The sequence below is a fragment of the Phyllobates terribilis genome, unplaced genomic scaffold (genome assembly GCF_046119375.1).
Source record: "Phyllobates terribilis strain yellow unplaced genomic scaffold, ASM4611937v1 Scaffold_4__5_contigs__length_816908805, whole genome shotgun sequence".
NCBI classification, from domain to species: Eukaryota; Metazoa; Chordata; class Amphibia; order Anura; family Dendrobatidae; genus Phyllobates; species Phyllobates terribilis.
The window spans coordinates 111,277,019-111,301,807 of NW_027362764.1; the positions used below are offsets into that span (position 1 = coordinate 111,277,019).

Sequence of the window (24,789 nt, forward strand, 5' to 3'; positions counted from 1 at the left end):
GTCAGACACAGCCATTACACAGTACACAGCAGGGGCACATTTATAAGATTATCTCAGCACAGGAACATTTTATTTAAACACATCCAATTGTGGAACTTATTATTATTCCAAGAGCTATGGATTAAAATGAACTTTGTTTGTGTGACAACCCCTTTAAGGAAGAAATTAAGAGAACAGCAAGGATAATCACCCCCTTTCTTCTCATTTCTTGCCTCACATGACAGGTTTTCCATTCAGAGGGTGCTCTGATACCTTTGTTGTGAGTTAGACAACCCTGATAGGTGAGCAGTATCATATCTTTCACATACTATGCTTTTTTTCTTGAATAAGACGATATTGTGCTTCGTGTTCCTTTTTCTTTTGAAGTGTTTATAATGGGACTCAACTCTGCTGTTTGTCAATACATGTCTCACATACATGTCTCACATTGAGCATATTCTAAATTATTGTGGGTGTGTTCTTCTTTCCCCAGTGTGTTGCTGCCTGCTTATGATTGGTCAGCATCAGAAAGGAGAAGAAGAACACCCCCCCCCCCAGTGAAATATCTCTGGTACTGCCCACTTGGACTTAAAAAAATTAACTGTTTAGGTGCCAAATAACTTGATTGCTAATATCTCCGCAAAGGAGAGGAGAAATAAAAAAAAAAATTAAAAAAATGATCCTGCACTGTACCACTTTTTATATCGTGTGTCCAGTTCCAAATCAAAAATTTGACCATATTGCACTGTTTCTGGGGCCCTATATAAGCTGATTTGCAAAATATGGTGCTCTCAATGTTGGTAACTATTAAGGCAGGTGGCCTATTGAGTGTAATGGCACCCTGTCAGATATTTTTGAGAGAGGATTTTTCACTATTTCATTGACATAAATTGTGCAAAGCAACTTTTGTGTGTTTGTTCCCAGCGGGGACTCCCCACCCATGTTCACAATGAAATGCTCCTGCTTCTAAGAGAATTTATCCCAATTTTAACATTGTTAGGGAGTTGCTGATTGGAGTCAAAATTAGTCTGGTGCTTTAAGGCAAATCACTGCTGCTATTACATTACGTCTGTATAAAGTTCCCTGGTATTATGCATTTGTGCTAAGGGCGCTAATGGCCTGACACAGCTGCCATGTAGGTGTTGTGACAATAATAGTTTTGGAAAGGATGCATATTCTGCCTGACATGGTAATCACAATGGCTGGCTATCATGCTCATGCTTTGTCTTAAGTCTCTAGTAAAAGAATACTTTGCGGTGTCAACGGTCGCAATGCGAATGGAATATAATTAGGATAGTTGTCTTTCACAGTATTCCTCTGTCTGCTGATAAGTACTGATAGAGTACATGCTTAAAAAGAAGTGCCGACATTTGGTGAGTTTTTGTTCTAAGACTCTACATTCAAATAACCATTTTTTTGTCTCATCCTAATAGCTGCCAATAAAGAAAAGATTGAAGAATCCACAGGACTAAGAATCCTGCAAACCGGGGTTGCTGAGGTAGGACCTTATATTTTCTTTCTTTTATGTGGTTTATGTAGACAAATATCTTCTATTTCTCATTATCAGTGCTCTTGCTTTCAAACTAGAAATCTGTTTGTTGTCTTAAAGCTGCACTCCCACTAAACTTTGTATTGCCTAAACCTATGTGTATATGTAGTGTATTGTAGGTGTGGTAATACACGCATCGTTAGCCGTCTTCCCCGGTTTCCTTTTCTGAGTCAAGTGATGGCTGTTCCGACTTGTTGGCTCACACTGAGCAATATGAATAAGCCGGAAGTCTCTTTTACAATGTAAGTCTATGAAGTCTTGTTCTGGTGCTTCGTAAACTTACATTGTAAAAGCCACTTCCAGCTCACACTTACAGCCCGGTGTGAGCCGACAGAATAGCCGTCATGTGACCCATAAGAGGACCGAAGCGGCGCTGGAAACCGGGAAAACAGCGATTGGGAGTATATTACTGCACTTACATTACATTACATTACATATACATTTACATGGGTTTAGGCAATAAAAAGTTTGTTTGCAGGGCTTTTTTTAATTTGTCATGCTGCATTGGATAAGTGTAAATCTTAAAATGGTTGTCCTGTACTTTAAAGGGAACCTGTCACCAGCAAAAACGCTATTAACCTGTAGATATGGGCTTAATCTGCAGGTTAATAGCTTTACTAACCTGCCCGGCGCCTGTACATAGCCGAACGCTACAGGGAGAAAATGAAGTTTATTATCCCTACCAGCATTCGGTTTCTGTCACGGGGACTATAGAGAACAGCAGCAGAAACCGCACCCCCGACCCTGAATGACACTGGCTCTGCATTGCATTGTATACTCAGAGTGGTGACTGAACCAGCGCCGGTGCCTCCCCCGTAAAGTTCATTTTCTCCCCGCAGCGTTCGGCTAAATACAGGCGCCGGGCTGGTTAGTGACGATATTAACTTGCAGTTTAAACCTATATCTGCAAATTAATAGTGTTTTTGCTTGTGACAGGTTCACTTTAACATTGATGGCCTTTCCTTAGGATAGGTCATCAATGTCTGATCGGTGGGGGTTGTGACACCCAGCACCCCCACCGATCAGCTGTTCCTGGTGTCGGCGGCGGCCGGAACGGCTGAGTTGCACTGCTGAGTCGACAGAATAGTGGCCGTGGCTGGGTATTGTTTGTCCTCCCTCTATTCAAATCAATAGGGGGTGGATGTGCAGTACCCGGCCGTGGCCACTATTATGTCGACTGAGCTATGCAGTTCCACAACTAATCAGTTCTGGCCAACAACAACACCAGGAAGAGCAGATCAACAAGGACGCTGGGTGTCGCACCCCAACCGATCAGACATTGATGACCTATCCCAAGGAAAGGCCATCAATGTTAAAGTCCTGGGCAATCCTTTTAAGTTTTGTTTTTCAGAGACTTAACTAGTAAGTAATAGGTATATTTTGTGCCAATTGTGAAATAGTGAACCTGTTAAAAACTCTTCAAGGGCAAACTTATGACCCATAGATAAACTATTGTCTACAGTGCTTATATCGAGGATACCGCAAAAGGTTTTACCATAATCATAGAGGAAAATTGGCTCATGCCATGCAGTGGTTTTGCCTTTCTCTAGAGAAACATTGTTTGGTCTGGATGAGCTTTTTCTCCATATTATGTTACTATGATTGTTAGCATCAAACTTGGGATATTGCCTGTGGAGTGTCTTGTTTTATGAGAGTGCTTCTACATATATTGGTAAATTTTGTATCATTATTAGCAGAAAATCTTGTCATTCACACATTGGGGAATTTTTAATTCTTGCTCTTAAAAACATCACTTGGGAGAAAATTATGCAAATTCATCCAAATCTTATTCAAGTATTGATGTAATAATTTTACTACTTCTCTTATCCACATAACAACTTTCGCCACATGCCATATCCTCAGATTGCAATTTGCTTAGTAAATTTCCCCTTTTGTTGGATTTTTTATGACTGATTAAATTTTGATACTTTATAAACATTTGATCGTTTAGAGCATTTGCAAAACTTTCTTTGTTTATCCATGTTGGGAAGTGAGACTGCAAAATGCTTCTAATTGTCTCTGTGGATGATCATTATTGCTTTGCACCGTGCAAATATTAATCTGCTGTGAATTACCCTTGCAAGACCAGTTTTGTATCAGAGTGATTATAAATGTTGGGCAGTGCAACAGTATAGATATTAGTGTACATGTATCGATCAGTGATTGGAAGCCTCTGTGTTTAACAAATAAAGATTGATTGCTCTCAGTAAGGTCACGTTCACACGCTCAGTATTTTGTCAGTATTTTACATCAGTATTTGTAAGCCAAAATCAGGAGTGGGTGAAAAATGCAGAAGTGGTGACGTGTTTCCATTATACTTTTTTCTCTTATTGTTCCAAATACTGATGTAAAATACTGACCAAACACTGATTGTGTGAATGTCGCCGTAGAGAAACAAAATACTATTCTATTTCAAAACAGTCTATCTTTTTTATTTTTTCAACTGGCTAACATGGTACGAAAAGCGTTTTTTATTTTTTATTTTTATAAATAAAGGAGTTGATAAGTAAAATGCGCCGATTATACTGACCCTGACCACTCCGTCTAATCTGACGAATCTGGATTATTCAGTAATGTGGGTGTACCATGAAAATTTAGATTATTCTGTGTTCAGATCCTTGAGTATTGACAGCTGAAAAGCCGTCCTATTCCTGTATTGCATGACAGAGTGAATACATTACTTTTCCACCTACAGATATATAATTGTATTACATTAGGTTACCATTTTGATTGCTTTTCCTGCACTTTACGTGCATGTGTAATTTCCGCTGAGCTAAGAGAGGCATTTTCAGTTGCAATTATCTGAGTAGTTTAACAATATATTTCATAAAATGGTGTAGTCTCTCCCCCACAAAAAAATAGAGTACAAATATATATATATATATTTTTTTATCATAATTTTTTTATTTAATTTTATTTTATGTATTTATTTTATTTTCATTATTATTATTACTTTTTTTTTTGTTCTTTATTATATTTTTTTAATGGTAATAAATGCACATTTTCACATTCTTCCACAATTGGTATCAAAATTAAAAAAATCTTCCGCTTGTGATTCCCTAACAGCATTACTTCAGAATCCCCTTTGGTCTTTTCAAGCTTTTCACTGTAAATTTTCTCCTTGTACTGTCTAAGTACAGTGGTGACCTTGATTCCTGAAACTGCAGAGAATTTTCCTGGTTCAGCACTTGATCAACATCCTCATAATTACCTTACTGTAATACAGAATGCTGTATTTATTACAGACCTTCCCCACTTGTGTCCCCTCTACTTGTTGGATGCATTTCCGGAGTTGCTTTGGTCATTATGCTTTGGCCCCTTGCTGCCGAGGATCTGAAGAGCAATATTCTCTAGGCCTAAGGATGTTGGAGGGGTTGACTTGCTCAAATGTCATATATATTATTTGGAGGTGGCCCATACTTGGATCCTTTACCCCTTAAACTGCTCTAAATCGAAACTCTGGGTCTGTATCACACAGGATACTTGCACCAGATCAGTGTCCACACGTCCATGGACCTGGGCTCCATTGTATAAAATAATATTTATATGTCTTAATGTACCCAACATACATTAACCCAGTGTTCCCCATCTCCAGTCCTCAAGGCCTATCAACAGGCCATGTTTTCAGGATTTCCTTAGTATTGCACAGGTGATGGGATTATTGCATGTGCAGGTGATGTAATTATCACCTGTGTAATACTAAGTAAATCCTGAAAACATGGCCTGTTGATGGGCCTTGAGGACTGGAGTTGGGGAACACTGCATTAACCGACTTGTGTTCCCCTGGATCAAGGAATTAGTTGATTGATCTCCAGGGTCCACTTAACCCCTTTGCAGGTCACCTCCATTTTCGCGGGTGCCTCAGCTGACTCCTTCCTGGTTTGTACAAAACAGCATCCTACTCAATTTACCCAACCAATATCATTTGGAGGACTGCTCCCCTTCTCCATCTTGCAGGAATATACACCAACAATATAGTTGTCATTTGAATATGCATAGTTCTAACGTGTTTTCCTCTATAACCCGATACGCTGATCTCCACTGATGATGAACCCCCTTCAAACAGATGCAAATGTCATATTCCTGTTCACCACCTCCTCAGCTATGTCCAAATTATTGCGCTCTCCGAGTATACAGCACCTTCCTAAATCCTGAAGAGCACTGGAAAACAAGATGAATAAACAGTTTACAGCTGATCATTAGACTAAAGTTTTCTAATTATCATAAAAAAGTGATTGCCACCAAGGCTCAGGAAACGAGGCATAACATTTTAATCAGAGAGGTATCAGATCCCTGATATTTTACATAAATGGTACCCTGAGGTACCAGACAAATCTTGGTGCTGTGGGGAGATGGTGGGACAATGCTAGATATTTGGTCCTTTGGGAGACCGACCTCCAGACAGAGATCCATAGCCCTAAGACCTCAGCTACTGTCCTCTTTTTTATGTTCCTCATGGCCCAATCTGGGCGTAATGACCTCTGCGCTTCCAAAACAGTCAGTCTGCGTCACTGTAAGTCCGCTGATCTCCTAACCGTGGAAGAAAGCTTTAATGAGATTGCTCAGATGCAACGTATAGAGGAGCTGATTGCCCAAACCCCGGAAAACCATAAACATAGCATTACTTGGTTCTACTGGGATGGTTTTCAATCCTCACCAGCTTACTGCAACTTAATAGGTTATCATTCTTTTGCAATGAGTTCCCCTCGTCTCTTACTCAACATCTCTTCTTACTTTACGATGTCGTCCATTTCTATTGGAATGCAAGAGGTCTCCCATATGGACCTCTGACCCACATAGTGTCTCCATTTTTCATTTCTTTTCTCTTTTGCTTCCAACAGTCTTCTCTTTTTTTATTAAGTGCTTTGCATTCAATATTCTCTATTCTAAACACTTTGAGAGCAATTAATGCATATTACACTATAAATTTCTTGAGTATCATCCTACTATAATATTGATTTCCAAATACGTGACTGTACCGCTTGGTAATTTTCTGTGTTCCTCTGTGAAAAATACTTTGAATTTCGGAAAAAAATCTCATTTGGTATTGAGGCCATCATAACCTGTGAAATAAAGATCACTTATTGGGTTTATGATGAATATTCTTTTTCTTTCCACCCCCAAAAGATTCATAAAAAATATGGCAATATATTTTACATACCGCAAAAAATGGTATAAAGAAACCCTATAACTGATTCTATGACAATAATAATAATTTTTATTTCTATAGTGCCAACATATTCTGCAGAACTTTACAATTTTTGAGGGAACTTGTATAGATAACAAAGAAATTACAGAATAAACATAACTCAGATACCAAAAGGAGTGAGGGCCTTGCTCGCAAGCTTACAATCTATGAGGAAATAGGGGAAACGTGATAATATCTATGAGGAAATAGGGGAGGTAAATGATAAATTGTGCTTATATTGTATGATACAGCCATAATATACTAAATAGGGTATGCACATAACGCTGCATGAACTGGTCGCCAGCCAGTATGTGTACAGCACAGACACAGAGGGCTATTAAGTGCATGGAGGGTGTGAACAGATACTACAAGGGTCATGATTTTGAAGAAAATGTTGTATGGGCAAAACAGGGATAGTTAGATAAGTGAGGTGAGGCGATAGGCCAGTCTTAAGAAGTGCATTTTCAGGCCACACTTAAAACTGTGGGTATTCGGAATTAATCGAATTGTCCTGGTTAGTGCATTCCAAAGAATTGGCGCAGCACGCGAGAAGTCTTACACACGGGAGTGGGAGGTTCAGATTATTGAGGATTTTAGTTTTAAGTCATTAGCAGAATGAAGGGCACAAGTAGGGTGGTAGACTGAGACGAGGGAGGAGATGTAGGGTGGCGCTGAACTGTGAAGCGCTTTGTGGATGAGAGTGATAAGTTTATATTGAACTCTGTATTGGATGGGCAACCAGTGCAATGACTGGCCCAGGGTGGAGGCATAGGTGTAGCGGCTGGAACGGAATATGGTCCTGGCTGCTGCATTCAGGACAGATTGGAGAGGAGAGAGTTTAGTAAGAGGGAGACCGATTAGTAGAGAGTTGCAATAGTCCCGACGAGAATAAATAAGAGCGACAGTAAGAGTTTTTGACGAGTCAAAGGTAAGAAAAGGTCGAATTCTAGAAATATTTTTGAGGTGTAGATGAAATGAGCAGGTGGGTGCATGTGCGGAGTGAAAGAAAGATCTGAATCAAATATGACTCGAAGAAAATGTGCATGTTGCTGGGGAATAATGGTGGAACCACACATGGAAATGGCAATATCGGACATAGGTAGGTTAGTGGATGGAGGAAACAGAAGGAGTTCAGTTTTTGACAGATTCAGTTTTAAATAGAGGGAGGACATGATGTAATGCAAGATTGGTGTCAGGAGATGATGTGTATAATGGGGGTATGATGTGGTTGTCATCAGCATAGAGATGGAACTGATAACCAAATCTACTGATTGTTTGTCCAATAGGGGCGGTGTACAAGGAGAAAAGGAGGGGGCCTAGGACAAAAGCTTGAGAGTAAGGGGAAGGGGAGAGGAATAGGAGCCAGCAAAAATACAGTGAGGGAGTGGTCAGAGAGGTAGAAGAAGAGCCAAGAGAGAACAGTGACCTTGAACCTATAGAGCGGAGCAAAGTGAGGAGGAGCTGGTGATCCACGCTGTTGAATGCTACGGAGAGATCCAGGAGAGTATTGACCATTAGATTTAGCTGTTAGATCATTAGAGACTTTAGGGAGGGCAGTTTCAGTGGAGTGTAAAGAGCGGAAACCAAATTGTAAATGGTCAAGAAGAGAGTTATCTGAGAGATAGCAGATTAGACCACAAGGAGTTTAGAGATGAAGGGAAGATTGGAGACAGGTCTGTATCCTATAAAATCAAACAACCCTAAAATAAACCCCCATAAATCTACATTGATGGAAAAATAAAAAAAAGTTATGGCTCTTAGAATGTATTGACATAAAAATAACCTTTTTCCATAAAATATGTTGTTATTATTATGCATTACCTTCTTTACATACATTTTTTCCTTTACAATTTTATCTTTACCCATCCTCATTTTTACAGCATGGAATTTTTTCCAGATATCTGGTAATTCGACAGTTTATTACAATATTAATCCAAGCCATTTGATGATGTCTGTAAAGCGCTGTTAAAATTAATGGCGCTATGTAAGCAAGTAATATAAATAAATCAATTTAGCTACATTTAACAATACATCTGGTTTGAATATACCAATGTCTTCAACTTAAGAAATAAAACAGCAAATCATTGCTCCCTAAACTGATTTAAGAAAGAGTTTCCCTATGTAACCTCTTATCACATCCCTGATAACGCGGCACGGACTAGAGTGCTGCAGGCACTTTCATTGCTCACATGTCTAATATTTGTGTATCATTCCTTGCAGTGTACGAAATGTTAGACAAGATTATGTATCAAGCTAACAAGATTATTTTATTAGATGTTTATCTGAATTCTGTTATTAAATAGATACCATCTTACTTTGTAACATGTAATTTACATTTATGCTTCCAATATTTCACAAAACCAGAAGCAGCGTGAATCGAAGTTTCGCTGCATTATTTAAGTCATGCAGGGTTCACTCTGTATCGCTGCCGCGTTTCAGAGAGAACGTACTTTCAAAACCCGGTCAAAGATTATGGCCCCAATTCATTAAGTTTGGCGTTGTTCACGCCATTCTTGATGGGGAGATGTGCTGGAGTCAGATGCTCCTGATTCATTAAGAACGCACCAGTTACATACAACATAAAACCAATTAAAATCTGCACAAAATAACTTGCCCACCAAAAAAGGACAGTCTAGGCTCAGAATAATGAGTCAATAGACCCCCTCACGTAATAACAAAACATCAGAGTTCACATGAAAAAAATTGCCGTTATAAATAAATACCAATCCAGAAGAATTGAATATAGGATAAGATTGATAAGAAAGATCTCTGTGAGGGGCAGAAAGATCCGTGTGAGGGACCGGAAGATTCCCATGCGTATCGCCAAGTTCTGGCTTCCTCAGTGTATAAATCCATCTTCTTTCTTATATATCTTATTCTATATTCCATTCTTCATACAAATGAAAACCAATTAAAATCTGGACATAATAACGTGTCCACAAAAAAGGACAGTCTATGCTCAGAATAATGAGTCAATAGACCCCCTCACATAATAACACAGCATCAGAGTTCTCATAAAAAAATGCCAGTTATAAATAAATACCAATCTAGAAGAATGGAATATAGGATAAGATGGATAAGAAAGATCCCTGTGAGGAGCAGTAAGATCCCCACACGTATCGCCAAGTTCTGGCTTCCTCAGGGTATCAAGCCACCTTCTTTCTTTCTTTTCCATCTTATTCTATATTCCATTCTTCATACAAAATTCAAACCAATTAAAATCTGCATAAAGTAACGTGCCCTCAAAAAAGGACAGTCTAAGCTCTGAATAATGAGTCAATAGACCTCCTCACATAATAACACAGCATCAGAGTTCACATGAAAAAAAATGGCGGTTATAAATAAATACCAATCCAAAAGACTGGAATATAGGATAAGATGGATAAGAAAGATCCCTGTGAGGGACAGGAAGATTCCGATGCGTATCGCCAAGTTCTGGCTTCCTCATGGTATGAAGCCACCATTTTTCAGTCTAAGCTCAGAATAATGAATCAATAGGACCCACTTACAGGAAGTATGGACAAATTTGTGACAAAGAAATATGTTTATTGAAAATAACACAACATCGAGGTTCAAATGATAAAAATGATTGTTATAAATAAATGCCAATCCAGAAGAATGGAATACAGAATAATAAAGAAAAAAGGTGACTTGATCCCCTGAGAAAGCCAGAACTTGGCGATACGTGTGGGTCTCTTCCTCTACCTCACAGGGATCTTTCTTATCCATCTTATCCTATATTCCATTCTTCTGGATTGGTATTTATTTATAACTGGTTGTAATTTGTATGCAACTGGTGTTTTTTTTTGTATATCAAAGTATTTTTTTAGATTCTCAATAAAAATGTTGATTTTACTATTTTTCGGGATTGTGCCTTTTTCTAACATAGTTTCTTTTTTTTCTTTGTTTATTTAATTATCATTCTTTACTATGTATTGTGCACTCCCCATTATCCTGGTGGTGCCCACTTCCAAGATTCATTAAGAGGTGCACAACTCTTAATGAAAAAGTAGCATCGGTCAAGTAGCATTCACCTCTGTGTGCGCCTTGTCACAAATCCTATTCCAGTCACTGCTGGAGTAAGATTTGTGGTGCAATGAATGCCGCCGCTCATAGTGAATTGACAAATGTTGCAACATTTTAGCGCCGCCTCAAGTTTCGACAAAATTATGCAACTTTTCAAAACTTTTTAGGCCAGAATACTAGCATAAAAGATTTTATGAATTGGGCCCTATGCGTCTCGGCAGACTAATTCGATGCATTCCCCATCGGCTTCTCCCTGCTGAAGTGTATGACAGGTCTCTCACTATGCACACACATATGGAGAAACCTATCAGTTAAAGGGATTGTGGCGGGAAGAAGTTCCCAGGGACCCCATCAGACTAATTGACGGAGACACATAGTCCCCAACTGGCTTACTGTACGTCAGGACACATTTTACCAACTTGATTTCATCAACATAATGTATGGTTAAAGGCAAATTGAAGAATTATTGTAGGAATTACTATAGATTTTACTTTTTTGCACTTTTTTTTTCTTGTTAAGGGAATCTGTAAGCAGGTTTTTACTATGGACAACATGAGATAGGGGTTAAAACACAGATCTCAAGGATGTGTCATGTCTGGCTGGGGGCTGTTGTTTACTTACAAATTTGAAGGTTTTATCACCCAGAGATTATCACTTCATTGACTACAGTTCAAGTGACTGCTAGACAGACCCCGCCCCCTCCTGTGATAAGCAGCTCGCTGTCAATATACAATATACATAGAGAGTTGTGCTGTGGGCGGGGTTAGCTTTCTCAGCTCTGCTGCATACTACATCTAAAAAGTCTGATTGTTTCCCAACTGCTGCACTGAGTAAGCTAAGTGACACATCGCTGGAATCAGGGTCTCTTTTCCTACATTATGCTGCTCTCAGATGAAGTAGTAAAAAACTGCTGACAGATTCCCTTTAAATAAATAAAGTGACTTTCCATGAAGTCCCCACACAACTGAAAGATTAAGGTACATTTTGATAGAGCAGAATTTTTTCCGGCACAGATTTTGCTACAAATCAATTTAAAATGACGATATTGATTAGCTACACATTTAACCCTTTGTGTATCTGGAAACGTAATGGAAATGCTGCAGATTTGATTTTTTTTCCATAGATATTTTCAACTGTATGTATATTGTGGGGTTGGAAACTCCTTCCAAATCTATTTTACTGGAAATCACTGCCAATCTGCAATGTGGAATTTGCATAAAAAACGGTGAAAATTCTTTGATATCATCGCACCCCCTATGTGCACCCTGTATGCGTGTGCACGCTATTTATTTCACCTTGTGCCTTGTATTACATGTTAATTTTACATTTTATCTGAAGATGGGCTGGTAAACCCCTAATATTCAGCAAAACCAACTGGATTACACTTACAAAAATTGGCAAAAATATGCCTGGCTGGTATGTGAATAATATATCATGTGGAGGTAAGAGGATTTATTATTATACTCAAATGATTATTTCAGAATATGAGAAAACACCCCCAACCTGTGAAGTGATCCATATATTAAAAGCCACCGCTAAATTAGCAAATGATTGAAACACTGTCTGGTTTGCAAACCTTGGCATGACATGTCCACATATTCATTTTCATCCCATCAAAGATGATAGCGATGAGAAAGAAAAGATTTAATTCCTCGTTAACACATGAATAAGCAGGTACTGTCATTTTCTACCAAACAATAACAGGATTATCTGGAGAACTGTCAGTTTATAGCAAAAACCACAATGTTGCCCAAATTTTCATAAAAAAAAACAAAAAAAACCAGCCGTGAATGGAATTCAAGATCAGAGTAATAGGACGAAGGGAAATCTGCATTCATGGTAATAAATATTCATATTTGTCTGCTCAGGAGATGGAAATCTAATCAAGGGGCTATTGATGCACTCGCTACCCTGTCTCACTCTCTCTCTCTTTTTTTTAAGCAAGGCGTTTCATCTAAATTGGGTTTGATATGGAAATTTGTCTCTCTCTAAGTCCTTCAGGCCACGAGCATGCTGGGATAAGAGTGGAGGTGCCCAGTATATTACATGCTGCAGTTGGTTGTCACTGTTGTAGATGGAATAGAAGCCAAAGCAATGAGGGGATTGTATTGTGCCTCTTAATGGTCATCATCAGAATTAATTACTGTGTATTTTCTTGGTCTTTTCAGAATTATTATATACATTATTATTTTAATTATTATTTATTTTGATATTATTATTATTTATTTTGATATTATTATTATTATTATTATTATTATTATTGTTACATTTAAACATCGATTTAAGATATTGCAGTTAGGGCTTGTTAACACTTTGCGCTTTTTTCAAGGGTTAAAAAATACTGCAAAGTGAAGGCAGTTTCTGAAATATCACGCACATGCTTATTTTTTTCTTTTAGATTTTAACCATTGAACCATTTTGTTTGTGTGTTTGTTTTTTCAAATCTGCAGCATGTCAATTCTTTCAACACTTTTGCAGTTTTTTTTCCCCGCTATTTAAATTAATGATAGCAAACAGCGAGTGAAACACATAGAAATGCACGTACAACACATTAAAAAGTGTGTATTTTCCACAGCGTTTTTCCTGACAACACTCTGGTTTTTGGTGCAGAAAAATCTGCTACATACCCTAAGGCTATGTTCACACATTGCTTTTTTTTCTGCAGCAAAACCTGATCTCTTGCCAGGAGGTTTGTTCAGGCTTTTTTGCTTGTTTTTTGTTGCGGTTTTGCTGCATTTTTTTTCACTGTTCTTTTGTCTCTTTATACACGTACATAAAGTTCAGTGGAAAAAAAATCATTCTATTTCATCAGGTTTTGGCACAAAAACCGCTGAAAAAACTGACACCTGCTTTTTTGGTGCGTTTTTCCACCACCCATTATTTCCACGCTGAAAAAATGCTGAAAGAGGTGACATGCTCTATTCTGCAAAAAAACATGCAAAGCACATAATACTGATAAAAAAACAAGGTGTGTGCATGAGATTTCTGGAATCTCATAGACTTTGCTGGTTCTGTAAAACACAGCAGAGCATTTGCATAAAAAAACGCATCAAAAAACAATGAAAAAAACGCAATGTGTGAACATAGCCTAAGGCTGTGTGCCCACAATTACCTTTCTTTTTGAGTTTTTGATGTTGCAGATTTTCTGCACCCTTTCTGCACCCATTAAGTAAGAAAGGTTACTTACATTTTTTTCGAAAATACACAGCATAAAAAATTCACCAAAAACTCATCGTTGGAACGTAGCATTACCTTTCCAGCAAAGTGGATGGATTTATAGACCAGTCATGCTTTGTGCTTTTCTTTTACACAGCGTAAACTGACCTGTGGTGCGTGTTTCATATCCGCAGCATGTCCATTTCGCTGACTTTTCTATGCGGATTTTCCCCATAGACTTGCATGAGGTGTAGAGAATCCGCAGGTAAAAAAGGCACATGCACATGTGTTTTTAAAAATGATCAGTTTCCTGAAACTTGAGCAGATCAACCAATATAGATAATAATGACTTATATTTTTGGCATCAAGTGCTTGTTTATTATTTTGTAGGGTTTGAAAGGTCCTATTAGGCCACGGCCCCACTATCAGTATTTGGTCAGTGTTCGGTCAGTATTTTTTCTCAGGAGTGGGAGCTAAAACCAGGTGAGGAACAATCAGAGAAACAGTATAATATAAACAAGTCACCAATTCTGCATTTATCACCCACTCCTGGTTTTTGCTCCCAGTCCTGAGAAAAAATACTGACCGAATACTGACCAAACACTGATAGTGGAGCCGTGGCCTTAGGGTGAGCCTCCAATGAGCAGAGGTGCCATTTGCATTTCTAGGATGCCAAACCACGCTCTAATAGGCTTATAAGTAGGGATGAGCGGACCTGTGGATGTTCGGGTTCATCAGGTTCAACCAAACTTTAGTCCAAAGTTTGGTTCGGGTACCTGTCACTAAAGTTGAGGGAAGACACAAGTGTACAACGATGGGAAGGAGGGAAGAGAGCTCAACAACTAGGGAAAGGGGGAGTGGAGACCCCTAGGCAGATCTAATATCACCCTGTCTGCCCTATCATCCCTATATAAGTTCCACACCTATCACCGAGCAGGAACCTAATCCATGAATGTACCTAGAGCTCGGCCCTAGATAGGGAGGGGAGGGGTTGAGCACTAATCAGGTCCCACTATAAACTAAGGACAACAAACTGAGAGTTTTTAACTACCAAGCAAGGATGTGTCAATCAGCAGCAGAAGGTGTAGGTCGCTGCTGAATCCTAAAGGAAGAAGGATATAACTAAAGAGAGGATCAAGAAGGTGTCTGCAATGCCAAGAGCAGTGACCTTCTACAGCCAGATCCAGAGTAACTGTCTGTCACACCTGACACACCTGTGACAGTACCAGAACTCTACCCGAACTTGAACCCAAACCCCATAGAAGTCAATGGGGACCCAAACTTTGGTGCTGTAAAATGGTCGTAGTAAGGTCTAGGGGGCTGCCAAAGGAAGCAGAGTACCCCCAATGAGTCAGTATATTTCTCTCTCTCGCAACACTAAAGTGGACTTCCGGGAGAAGTCCGTGTTCGAAGTTCAGCACCGGACACTAGGAACTTTTCAGTTAGGGTTCGCTCATCTCTGCTTATAAGTTGCCCATACCTGCATCATTTATTGTGATGTTTGCAGTGCAGTGATATTTATGGACTAGCTAATGAGCATGGCCAGAAAATATTTCAACATGTTTAGCATCTTGATGCCAAATATCCGTGTCAGTTTTAATAACACATTTTAGTAAGTACTGTATGTTTATTTGCAGGATCTATTGTGTAAAATTGAAACGGAATATATAATATATATAATTGGAAAAATTTACAAAAAAAGTAATGTACGGAGTGGAATATCGCGGCTTTATTAGAGTTTGTTTAGTAGTCGCTGCAGAATGCTTCAGTCTATCTCCCATTCAAGTCATCAATATGAGGTCATGGGGGTCTGACACTCAACAATCCCACCAAATCTCCCATTGAGCTATGACTTATGGATAGATGATCAATATATACTCACTTTAAAGGGAACCTGTCACTTGTTTCATGCTGCCCAATCCACAGGCAGCATGAATCAGAAACTGGCTGCACGATGGCAGCCACACATATCGTTCTCTGAAAGTCTCGAATAGTTAGAAAATCTGCCAGGGTTCTTAGCCAGACACAAGACTTGTCCATTGCATGTCCCCTACTGGCTTATCCCCTCGTCACTCTGATTGACAGGTCTTTCACTATGGGAGAGACTTGGTAATCACTTGGAGCGGCACTGGGAGAAGTTGGGCTGGGGCAGCACCGGACTAGTCTCATCTCTGGATAGGGATCTTCTAATTATATAGTAGGGTTTCGGAGAAAAATATCATGACTAAGGGTACAATGCACTTGAAGCTGTTAGATGTCCCCACTCTGTTTTGCACAATTTTTTAGCTATTTATCTGACCTTTTAACCACTATCTTGGACTTTGTATTTATCCACAAATAAATACACTTTGTTTTTTCCTGAAGCCCAGAGTATCCATTTTCTAATTCATGCTGACCATGGTTTTGGCAGCATGAATCACCTGACAGGTTCCTCTTAAAAAAGAAAAGTTATCCAAAATCCAACGTATTGCTGTTAGATTCCGCATGTCAAATAATTACTTATGGTACAGTCGTTCCTGTGGTACACATGGATCTCTTTTTTTTGCCTTTTTATTGACATGTAAATGGGATCTTCAACTACTTACTGTAGATATTGCTGACCTCTCTCAAGGATAGGCCATAAGGATCAGCTATTTGTGGGAGTCCGACACCAGCATCTTCACCGATCAGCTGATTGCAGCTCTGACAGGGGCCCGAAGTAACAGTATGTACCAGAACAGCCCAGCTCCGTACACTGGGGAGTGGTAGTTCTCAGGTCTTGGCTCCATACACTGTTTACATAGAGCCATTAACATGATTAGTGGAGGTTCAAGGTGTCTGACACTCACAGAGCTAATATACATGACTAATCCTCAGGATAGGTCATCCATATCTAAGTACTTGATGACCACTTTACTTTGCTATATCGACACTTTAGAATAAAGTCATCTGAACCCAACAATTTAAAAACCTGCAAACCACCTAATGTGCCACCAATACAAGCATAACCATCAAGGCCAGTGATTGGTTGCAGCGATCACATAGCTGTACAGTATGTCATCGTTGCAGCAAAATGTACAAAGTCCAGTGGGGACCAATGGCATTACTATATATACAGTACAGACCAAACGTTTGGACACACCTTCTCATTTAAAGATTTTTCTATATTTTCATGACTATGAAAATTGTATATTCACACTGAAGGCATCAAAACTATGAATTAACACATGTGGAATTATATACTTAACAAAAAAGTGTGAAACAACTGAAAATATGTCTTATATTCTAGGTTCTTCAAAGTAGCCACCTTTTGCTTTGATGACTGCTTTGCACACTCTTGGCATTCTCTTGATGAGCTTCAAGAGGTAGTCACCGGAAATGGTCTTCCAACAATCTTGAAAGAGTTCCCAGAGATGCTTAGCACTTGTTGGCCCTTTTGCCTTCACTCTGGGGTCCAGCTCACCCCAAACCATCTCGATTGGGTTCAGGTCTGGTGACTGTGGAGGCCTGGTCATCTGGCGTAGCACCCCATCACTCTCCTTCTTGGTCAAATAGCCCTTACACAGCCTGGAGGTGTGTTTGGGGTCATTGTCCTGTTGAAAAATAAATGATGGTCCAATTAAACGCAAACCGGATGGAATAGCATGCCGCTGCAAGATGCTGTGGTAGCCATGCTGGTTCAGTATGCCTTCAATTTTGAATAAATCCCCAACAGTGTCACCAGCAAAGCACCCCCACACCATCACCCTTCTCCTCCATGCTTCACGGTGGGAACCAGGCATGTAGAGTCCATCCGTTCACCATTTCTGCATCGCACAAAGACACGGTGGTTGGAACCAAAGATCTCAAATTTGGACGCATCAGACCAAAGCACAGATTTCCACTGGTCTAATGTCCATTCCTTGTGTTCTTTAGCCCAAACAAGTCTCTTCTGCTTGTTGCCTGTCCTTAGCAATGGTTTCCTAGCAGCTATTTTACCATGAAGGCCTGCTGCACAAAGTCTCCTCTTAACAGTTGTTATAGAGATGTGTCTGCTGCTAGAACTCTGTGTGGCATTGACCTGGTCTCTAATCTGAGCTGCTGTTAACCTGCAATTTCTGATGCTGGTGATTCGGATAAACTTATCCTCAGAAGCAGAGGTGACTCTTGGTCTTCCTTTCCTGGGGCGGTCCTCATGTGAGCCAGTTTCTTTGTAGCGCTTGATGGTTTTTGCAACTGCACTTGGGGACACTTTCAAAGTTTGCCCAATTTTTCGCACTGACTGACCTTAATTTCTTAAAGTAATGATGGCCACTCGTTTTTCTTTCATTAGCTGCTTTTTTCTTGCCATAATACAAATTCTAACAGTCTATTCAGTAGGACTATCAGCTGTGTATCCACCTGACTTCTGCACAACACAACTGATGGTCCCAACCCCATTTATAAGGCAAGTTATCCCACTTATTAAACCTGACAGGGCACACCTGTGAAGTGAAAACCATTTCCGGTGACTACCTCTTGAAGCTGATCAAGAGAATGCCAAGAGTGTGCAAAGCAGTCATCAAAGCAAAAGGTGGCTACTTTGAAGAACCTAGAATATAAGACATATTTTCAGTTGTTTCACACTTTTTTGTTAAGTATATAATTCCACATGTGTTAATTCATAGTTTTGATGCCTTCAGTGTGAATGTACAATTTTCATAGTCATGAAAATACAGAAAAATCTTTAAATGAGAAGGTGTGTCCAAACTTTTGGTCTGTACTGTATATATATTATATGTACTCCCGGCCAGTGGGCGCGGCCTCACTCCATACACTTGTATGGAGCGAGTCTTCGCCCACTGGTCGGGGGTATGTATAACACATACATACCCTCTGTTCCCGTGCCTGCAACTGGCGAATCCCGGCAGCGCACAGTGCCTGCGCTGGGGGGATTCATAAGTCTGTAGTCACACAGAGTGCCTGCTGACTTATCGATTTGGACCGGACAACCCCTTTAAAGCCATGGACCTCAATCCAAAATTGTCCAACAGGGCTCCCAACCATCACGGGTCTTTAAATAATATTAGTCTTCTCATATGGGCCAAAGGGACTTTTGGGTCCCCATAGGCTTCAGGTAAGGGTGCGACTCCATCCACGGCAACCACTATAGTTACTCTCCTGGTGGAGACTAGAGATGAGCGTTGTTCTACTCGAACTGTTCGCCAATCTCAAATTCGAGCTGTTTTGGGCGGTGTTCGAGCCGTTCGGCGAACACGAACAATTTGAGAAAAATTCGGCTGTTCGAGGTTATGTTCGATAACTGTTCGTGCACCAAAATCATAACTGGATTTTTTCTCAGTAATGATGAAAATTAATGTTAATACGCAGTTTGAGTGTACAGCAGGGTGGGGGGAGGGGCAGGGGATGGATCTCTGCAGGAACAATGAAGATCTCCATTTTTTTCTCTCTTTCCCGCATTTACAGTGGGGAGGTGCAATCTGTCAGCCTATCAGCAGCGCACACACGGAGCGAAGTGCTTTTTTTCACACAAGCAAGGGCATGTGTCATTGGCAGTGTATGTCACATGTCCTTGCCCTATAAGACCAAGCCATTTTCCCCGTCGCCACCATTTTCTCACTGCTGCAGCTGCGTGTTAGACGGCACCGCTGTTGCTGTGTGCGCTATACCTTGTTAATTTCAAGCCAATTTTCGCACAAATATACAGATAGCTTGGGAGTAGGGAATAGTTGTGATTGCAGTCCTTTTAAGGACTAGGTTACAGCATTTCCTACGACTTTTATCAGGCAGGTCTGTGCTCTTAAATAGATAGGTTGTGGGAGTAAAGACTAATTGTAATTGGAGTCCTTTTCAGGACTAGGTTACATCAGTTCCTATCAGTTTTTGCCAGGCAGGTCTGTGCCAGTGCTGTGCAAGTTTTTTTCACAGCATTTGGCTGAATCTAGCAAAGCTAATCCTTTTAGGCCTATTGCAGAGTGTGTTAGTCAGTGGAGTAGCCTATCTGTGTTGCAAGATATACCACCTGTGTATAGAATACCAATTTTTTTACTGCACCTAGTGAAGTAAAATCTTTTGGGCATAGCATCATTCTATTAGTCCATCTATACTGACCTCCATCAGGTTGCAAACTGAATCTAATTTTTTTCTGCATCTAGCTCTGAAAAAATATTGGGCTTCTAGCTGTGTGTGGGTCTTGTTCTATTAATCCATCTATACTGACCTCCATCAGGTTGCAAACTGAATATAATTTTTTTCTGCATCTAGCTCTGAAAAAATATTGGGCTTCTAGCTGTGTGTGGGACTTGTTCTATTAATCCATCTATACTGACCTCCATCAGGTTGCAAACTGAATATATTTTTTTCTGCATCTACCTCTGAAAAAATATTGGGCTTCTAGCTGTGTGTGGGACTTGTTGTATTAGTCCATCTATACTGACCTCCATCAGGTTGCAAACTGAATATAATTTTTTTCTGCATCTAGCTCTGAAAAAATATTTGGCCTTCTAGTAGTGTGTCGGACTTTCTCTATTAGTCCATCTATACTGACCTCCATCAGGTTGCAAATTAAAAATAATTTTTATCTGCATCTACAGTACCTCTGAAAAAGTATTTGGGCTTCTAGCTGTGTGTGGGACTTGTTGTATTAGTCCATCTATACTGACCTCCATCAGGTTGCAAACTGAATATATTTTTTTCTGCATCTACCTCTGAAAAAATATTGGGCTTCTAGCTGTGTGTGGGACTTGTTGTATTAGTCCATCTATACTGACCTCCATCAGGTTGCAAACTGAATATATTTTTTTCTGCATCTACCTCTGAAAAAATATTGGGCTTCTAGCTGTGTGTGGGACTTGTTGTATTAGTCCATCTATACTGACCTCCATCAGGTTGCAAACTGAATATATTTTTTTCTGCATCTACCTCTGAAAAAATATTGGGCTTCTAGCTGTGTGTGGGTCTTGTTCTATTAATCCATCTATACTGACCTCCATCAGGTTGCAAACTGAATATAATTTTTTTCTGCATCTAGCTCTGAAAAAATATTGGGCTTCTAGCAGTGTGTGGGCCTTGTTCTATTAATCCATCTATACTGACCTCCATCAGGTTGCAAACTGAATATAATTTTTTTCTGCATCTACCTCTGAAAAAATATTGGGCTTCTAGCTGTGTGTGGGTCTTGTTCTATTAATCCATCTATACTGACCTCCATCAGGTTGCAAACTGAATATAATTTTTTTCTGCATCTAGCTCTGAAAAAATATTTGGCCTTCTAGCAGTGTGTGGGACTTGTTCTATTAGTCCACCTATACTGACCTCCATCAGGTTGCAAACTGAATATATTTTTTTCTGCATCTACCTCTGAAAAAATATTGGGCTTCTAGCTGTGTGTGGGACTTGTTGTATTAGTCCATCTATACTGACCTCCATCAGTTTGCAAACTGAATATATTTTTTTCTGCATCTACCTCTGAAAAAATATTGGGCTTCTAGCTGTGTGTGGGTCTTGTTCTATTAATCCATCTATACAGACCTCCATCAGGTTGCAAACTGAATATAATTTTTTTCTGCATCTAGCTCTGAAAAAATATTTGGCCTTCTAGTAGTGTGTCGGACTTTCTCTATTAGTCCATCTATACTGACCTCCATCAGGTTGCAAATTAAAAATAATTTTTATCTGCATCTACAGTACCTCTGAAAAAATATTTGGGCTTCTAGCTGTGTGTGGGACTTGTTGTATTAGTCCATCTATACTGACCTCCATCAGGTTGCAAACTGAATATATTTTTTTCTGCATCTACCTCTGAAAAAATATTGGGCTTCTAGCTGTGTGTGGGTCTTGTTCTATTAATCCATCTATACAGACCTCCATCAGGTTGCAAACTGAATATATTTTTTTCTGCATCTACCTCTGAAAAAATATTGGGCTTCTAGCTGTGTGTGGGACTTGTTGTATTAGTCCATCTATACTGACCTCCATCAGGTTGCAAATTGAATATAATTTTTTTCTGCATCTAACCCAGCCAATAGTTTTGGCCTAATACCACAGTTTGGCCACTCAGCTCTGCTCGGTTACCATCCATTGTTTTTTTGTGCAAACAACTCCAGAGTTGTGAATTAGTTAACCACCAAAATGAGTGGAAAAAGGCCTGCTGCTGGTGGAAAGGGGAATAGGCGTGTTGGGAAGGGGAAAAAAGGTTGTGTCCGTGGGGTAGGTGTTAGAGCAACAGTAACATCTGCAGAAGAAAGACCATCTTCCAGCCAAACTAAAATGTCTACTTCTTTTAGCGGACAATGTGATAAGATCCCTTTCTTATGGCCACGCCAATCGCTACAAATTCCAGATGAGGCACAAAAACAGCAGGTGCTTCAACGGATATCAAGTGCTCCTTTAAGTGGGCTCTCCTCCACATCAACTTCAACATCACAAATACTCCAGTCCTCAAAGGTGTCACCCAAATCGCACTTGCTTCCTCACAGCTCCCAAATCTCCAGCTGCCCGTCTGAGTATGAGGTAGAACAGATGGTTGAGTCTGCAGAGCTGTTTACTCATACTATAGCCTGGGAATCAGAGGTCGACTCCAGTGCTTCTGTGAATCTAGACGAGGAAATGATCTGCACTGATGCCCAGAATCTTTATGAGTCGGATCCAGGACCAGACGCAGAAGGTTCTGACCATAATGTAGACCCTCATTCCCAAACTGTAACTCCTGTTGGTGGAGACAATGAGGAAGACGATGATAAGACTCAAATACCTGATTGGAGCGACAACTTTAGTTTTTTGTCAGGGCAGGAACAGGTTGGCTCTGAGGACGACGGGTGTGATAACACACAGGGTGATGATGATGAGGTTGGAGATCCCACTTACTGTCAACCCACAGTCAGCCAAGAGATGAGGTCAGCAGAGGAGGTGGAGGAAGATGCTAGTGACGACGAGGTCAGGTTGCGCCTTCCTGGACAGAGACGTAGTACTGGAAGCACGTCAACAACTGCATCCTCAAACACAACTCTGCCTCTCACCACAAGTCGTGGTGGCTCTTCAGGTCGCATGGGTGCTAAGCCTTGCATAGCCTGGGCATTTTTTCAGATCGATAAAGATGACCCAACTCATGTTATCTGTAACATTTGTCAGCAAAAGCTAAGTAGAGGCCAAAAAATACATAGTTTGAGTACTTCATGCATGAACCGGCACATGGACATGAAGCATAAGTTGCAGTGGGAAGCTCAGTGTGCTACAATGCGGCCTAGCCGGCCGGGCCAACCACCGTCTGCCATATCTTGTGCATCCGCGGCCTCTTCATCCTCTGTGACTGGGGGGACAGCAGTCACACCTGTTTTGGGGCGCAGACCTGCCACCTCTTTACCCGCAACAGCCAGCGTGATTGGCAGGTCATCATTTTGTTTGGAGGTGGGAACACCAGCTGGTGTTGAGCGCTGTCCGACATCGATAGCACCACCTTTGGATCAAGGCAACCTAACATGTCCGCCTGCATCTTCCTCACAGACCGGCAGTTTGCCGGGGACACCCTTATCAACCCCGTCTAAGCACAATAGCCAGCCCTCGGTCCCTCAGATGTGGACAAGTAAAAGACCATTTCCTCCTAGCCATGAGAAAGCTAAGAGGTTGAATTTCACCATCTGCAAGCTCTTGGCTACAGAAATGCTGCCTTTCCGCCTGGTGGACACAGAGGATTTTCGAGACCTTATGTCCGTCGCAGTGCCCCAGTACCAGATGCCCAGTCGGCACTACTTCTCAAAGAAAGGTGTGCCTGCGCTCCACCAGCATGTCGCACACAACATCACCGCTTCTTTGAGAAACTCTGTGTGTGACAGGGTGCATTTCACCACAGACACTTGGACGAGTAGGCATGGACAGGGGCGTTACATGTCGCTGACTGGGCACTGGGTAACTATGGTGACAGCAGGACAAGGGGCTGCTGTCCAAGTCTTGCCGTTCCCACGAGTTGTGCGTCAATCCTCTTTATGTCAAAGTTCCTCCACTGCTTCTGCCTCCTCAACCTCCTCTCGGTCTTCCACCTGCACCCAAAGCCTGTCTGGTCATGCCACAAGCTTTCTAACTGCGCAGAAGGGATCCTGCACACCTCCTTACTATGCTGGCAGTAGGGCTCAACGTCATCAGGCGGTTTTTACATTGAAATGTCTGGGAAATGTGAGTCACACAGCTGAGGAGTTGTGGTCAGCTCTGGAGAACCAATTTCATGAATGGTTGTCTCCACTGGACCTGAAACCAGGGAAGGCCGTGTGCGACAATGCTGCAAACCTGGGTGCGGCCCTTCGCCGGGGCAATGTCACACACGTGCCTTGTATGGCTCACGTGTTGAACCTGGTTGTCCAGCAATTTTTAGCCCACTATCCCAGACTAGATGGCCTTCTGCAGAGGGCACGGTCGCTGTGTGCTCACTTCCGCCGTTCGCATCCCGCAGCTCAGCGACTTACATCTCTACAGAAGTCGTTGGGCCTGCCACTTCACCGGCTAAAATGCGATGTGCCTACCCGGTGGAATTCAACTCTGCACATGTTGCAGCGACTGTGGCAGCACCGACAAGCCCTGGTGCAATACGTTCTGACGTATAGCCTGGGCCAACGAGATTCAGAGGTGGGGCAAATCACGCTGGAGGAGTGGTCTCAGATCAGGGACCTATGCACCCTTCTGCACAGTTTTGAAATGGCGACGAAGATGTTTAGTGCTGACGATGCCATTATCAGCATGACTATTCCGGTGATTTACATGCTGGAGCACATGTTAAACAGAATTCGGAGTCAGGTGGTGGCACAAGAGGAGGTGGAGGAAGTAGAGGAGGAGGAGTTGTATGCGGAAGGGCTAACATCTGCAAGGTCCAGACGGTCGGCAGCACCAAGGCGGCAGGCATGTGAGGGTGGGGGAGATGGTTTTACCAGGGCGCATGGTAGCAGCC

The 24,789-nt window shown here is 41.0% G+C and overlaps 1 protein-coding gene across 2 annotated transcripts in view; it reads left to right on the forward strand.

Annotated features, from left to right (window-relative positions):
• Positions 1 to 24,789, forward strand: part of PTPRN2 (protein tyrosine phosphatase receptor type N2) — a 1,402,724-nt gene that overhangs the window by 918,575 nt on the left and 459,360 nt on the right. For both annotated transcript variants that reach the window (XM_073677683.1, XM_073677684.1), the window contains one exon: positions 1,413 to 1,477. In XM_073677683.1, the coding sequence (XP_073533784.1) occupies positions 1,413 to 1,477 (65 nt within the window). The remainder of the gene's footprint in view (positions 1 to 1,412; positions 1,478 to 24,789) is intronic.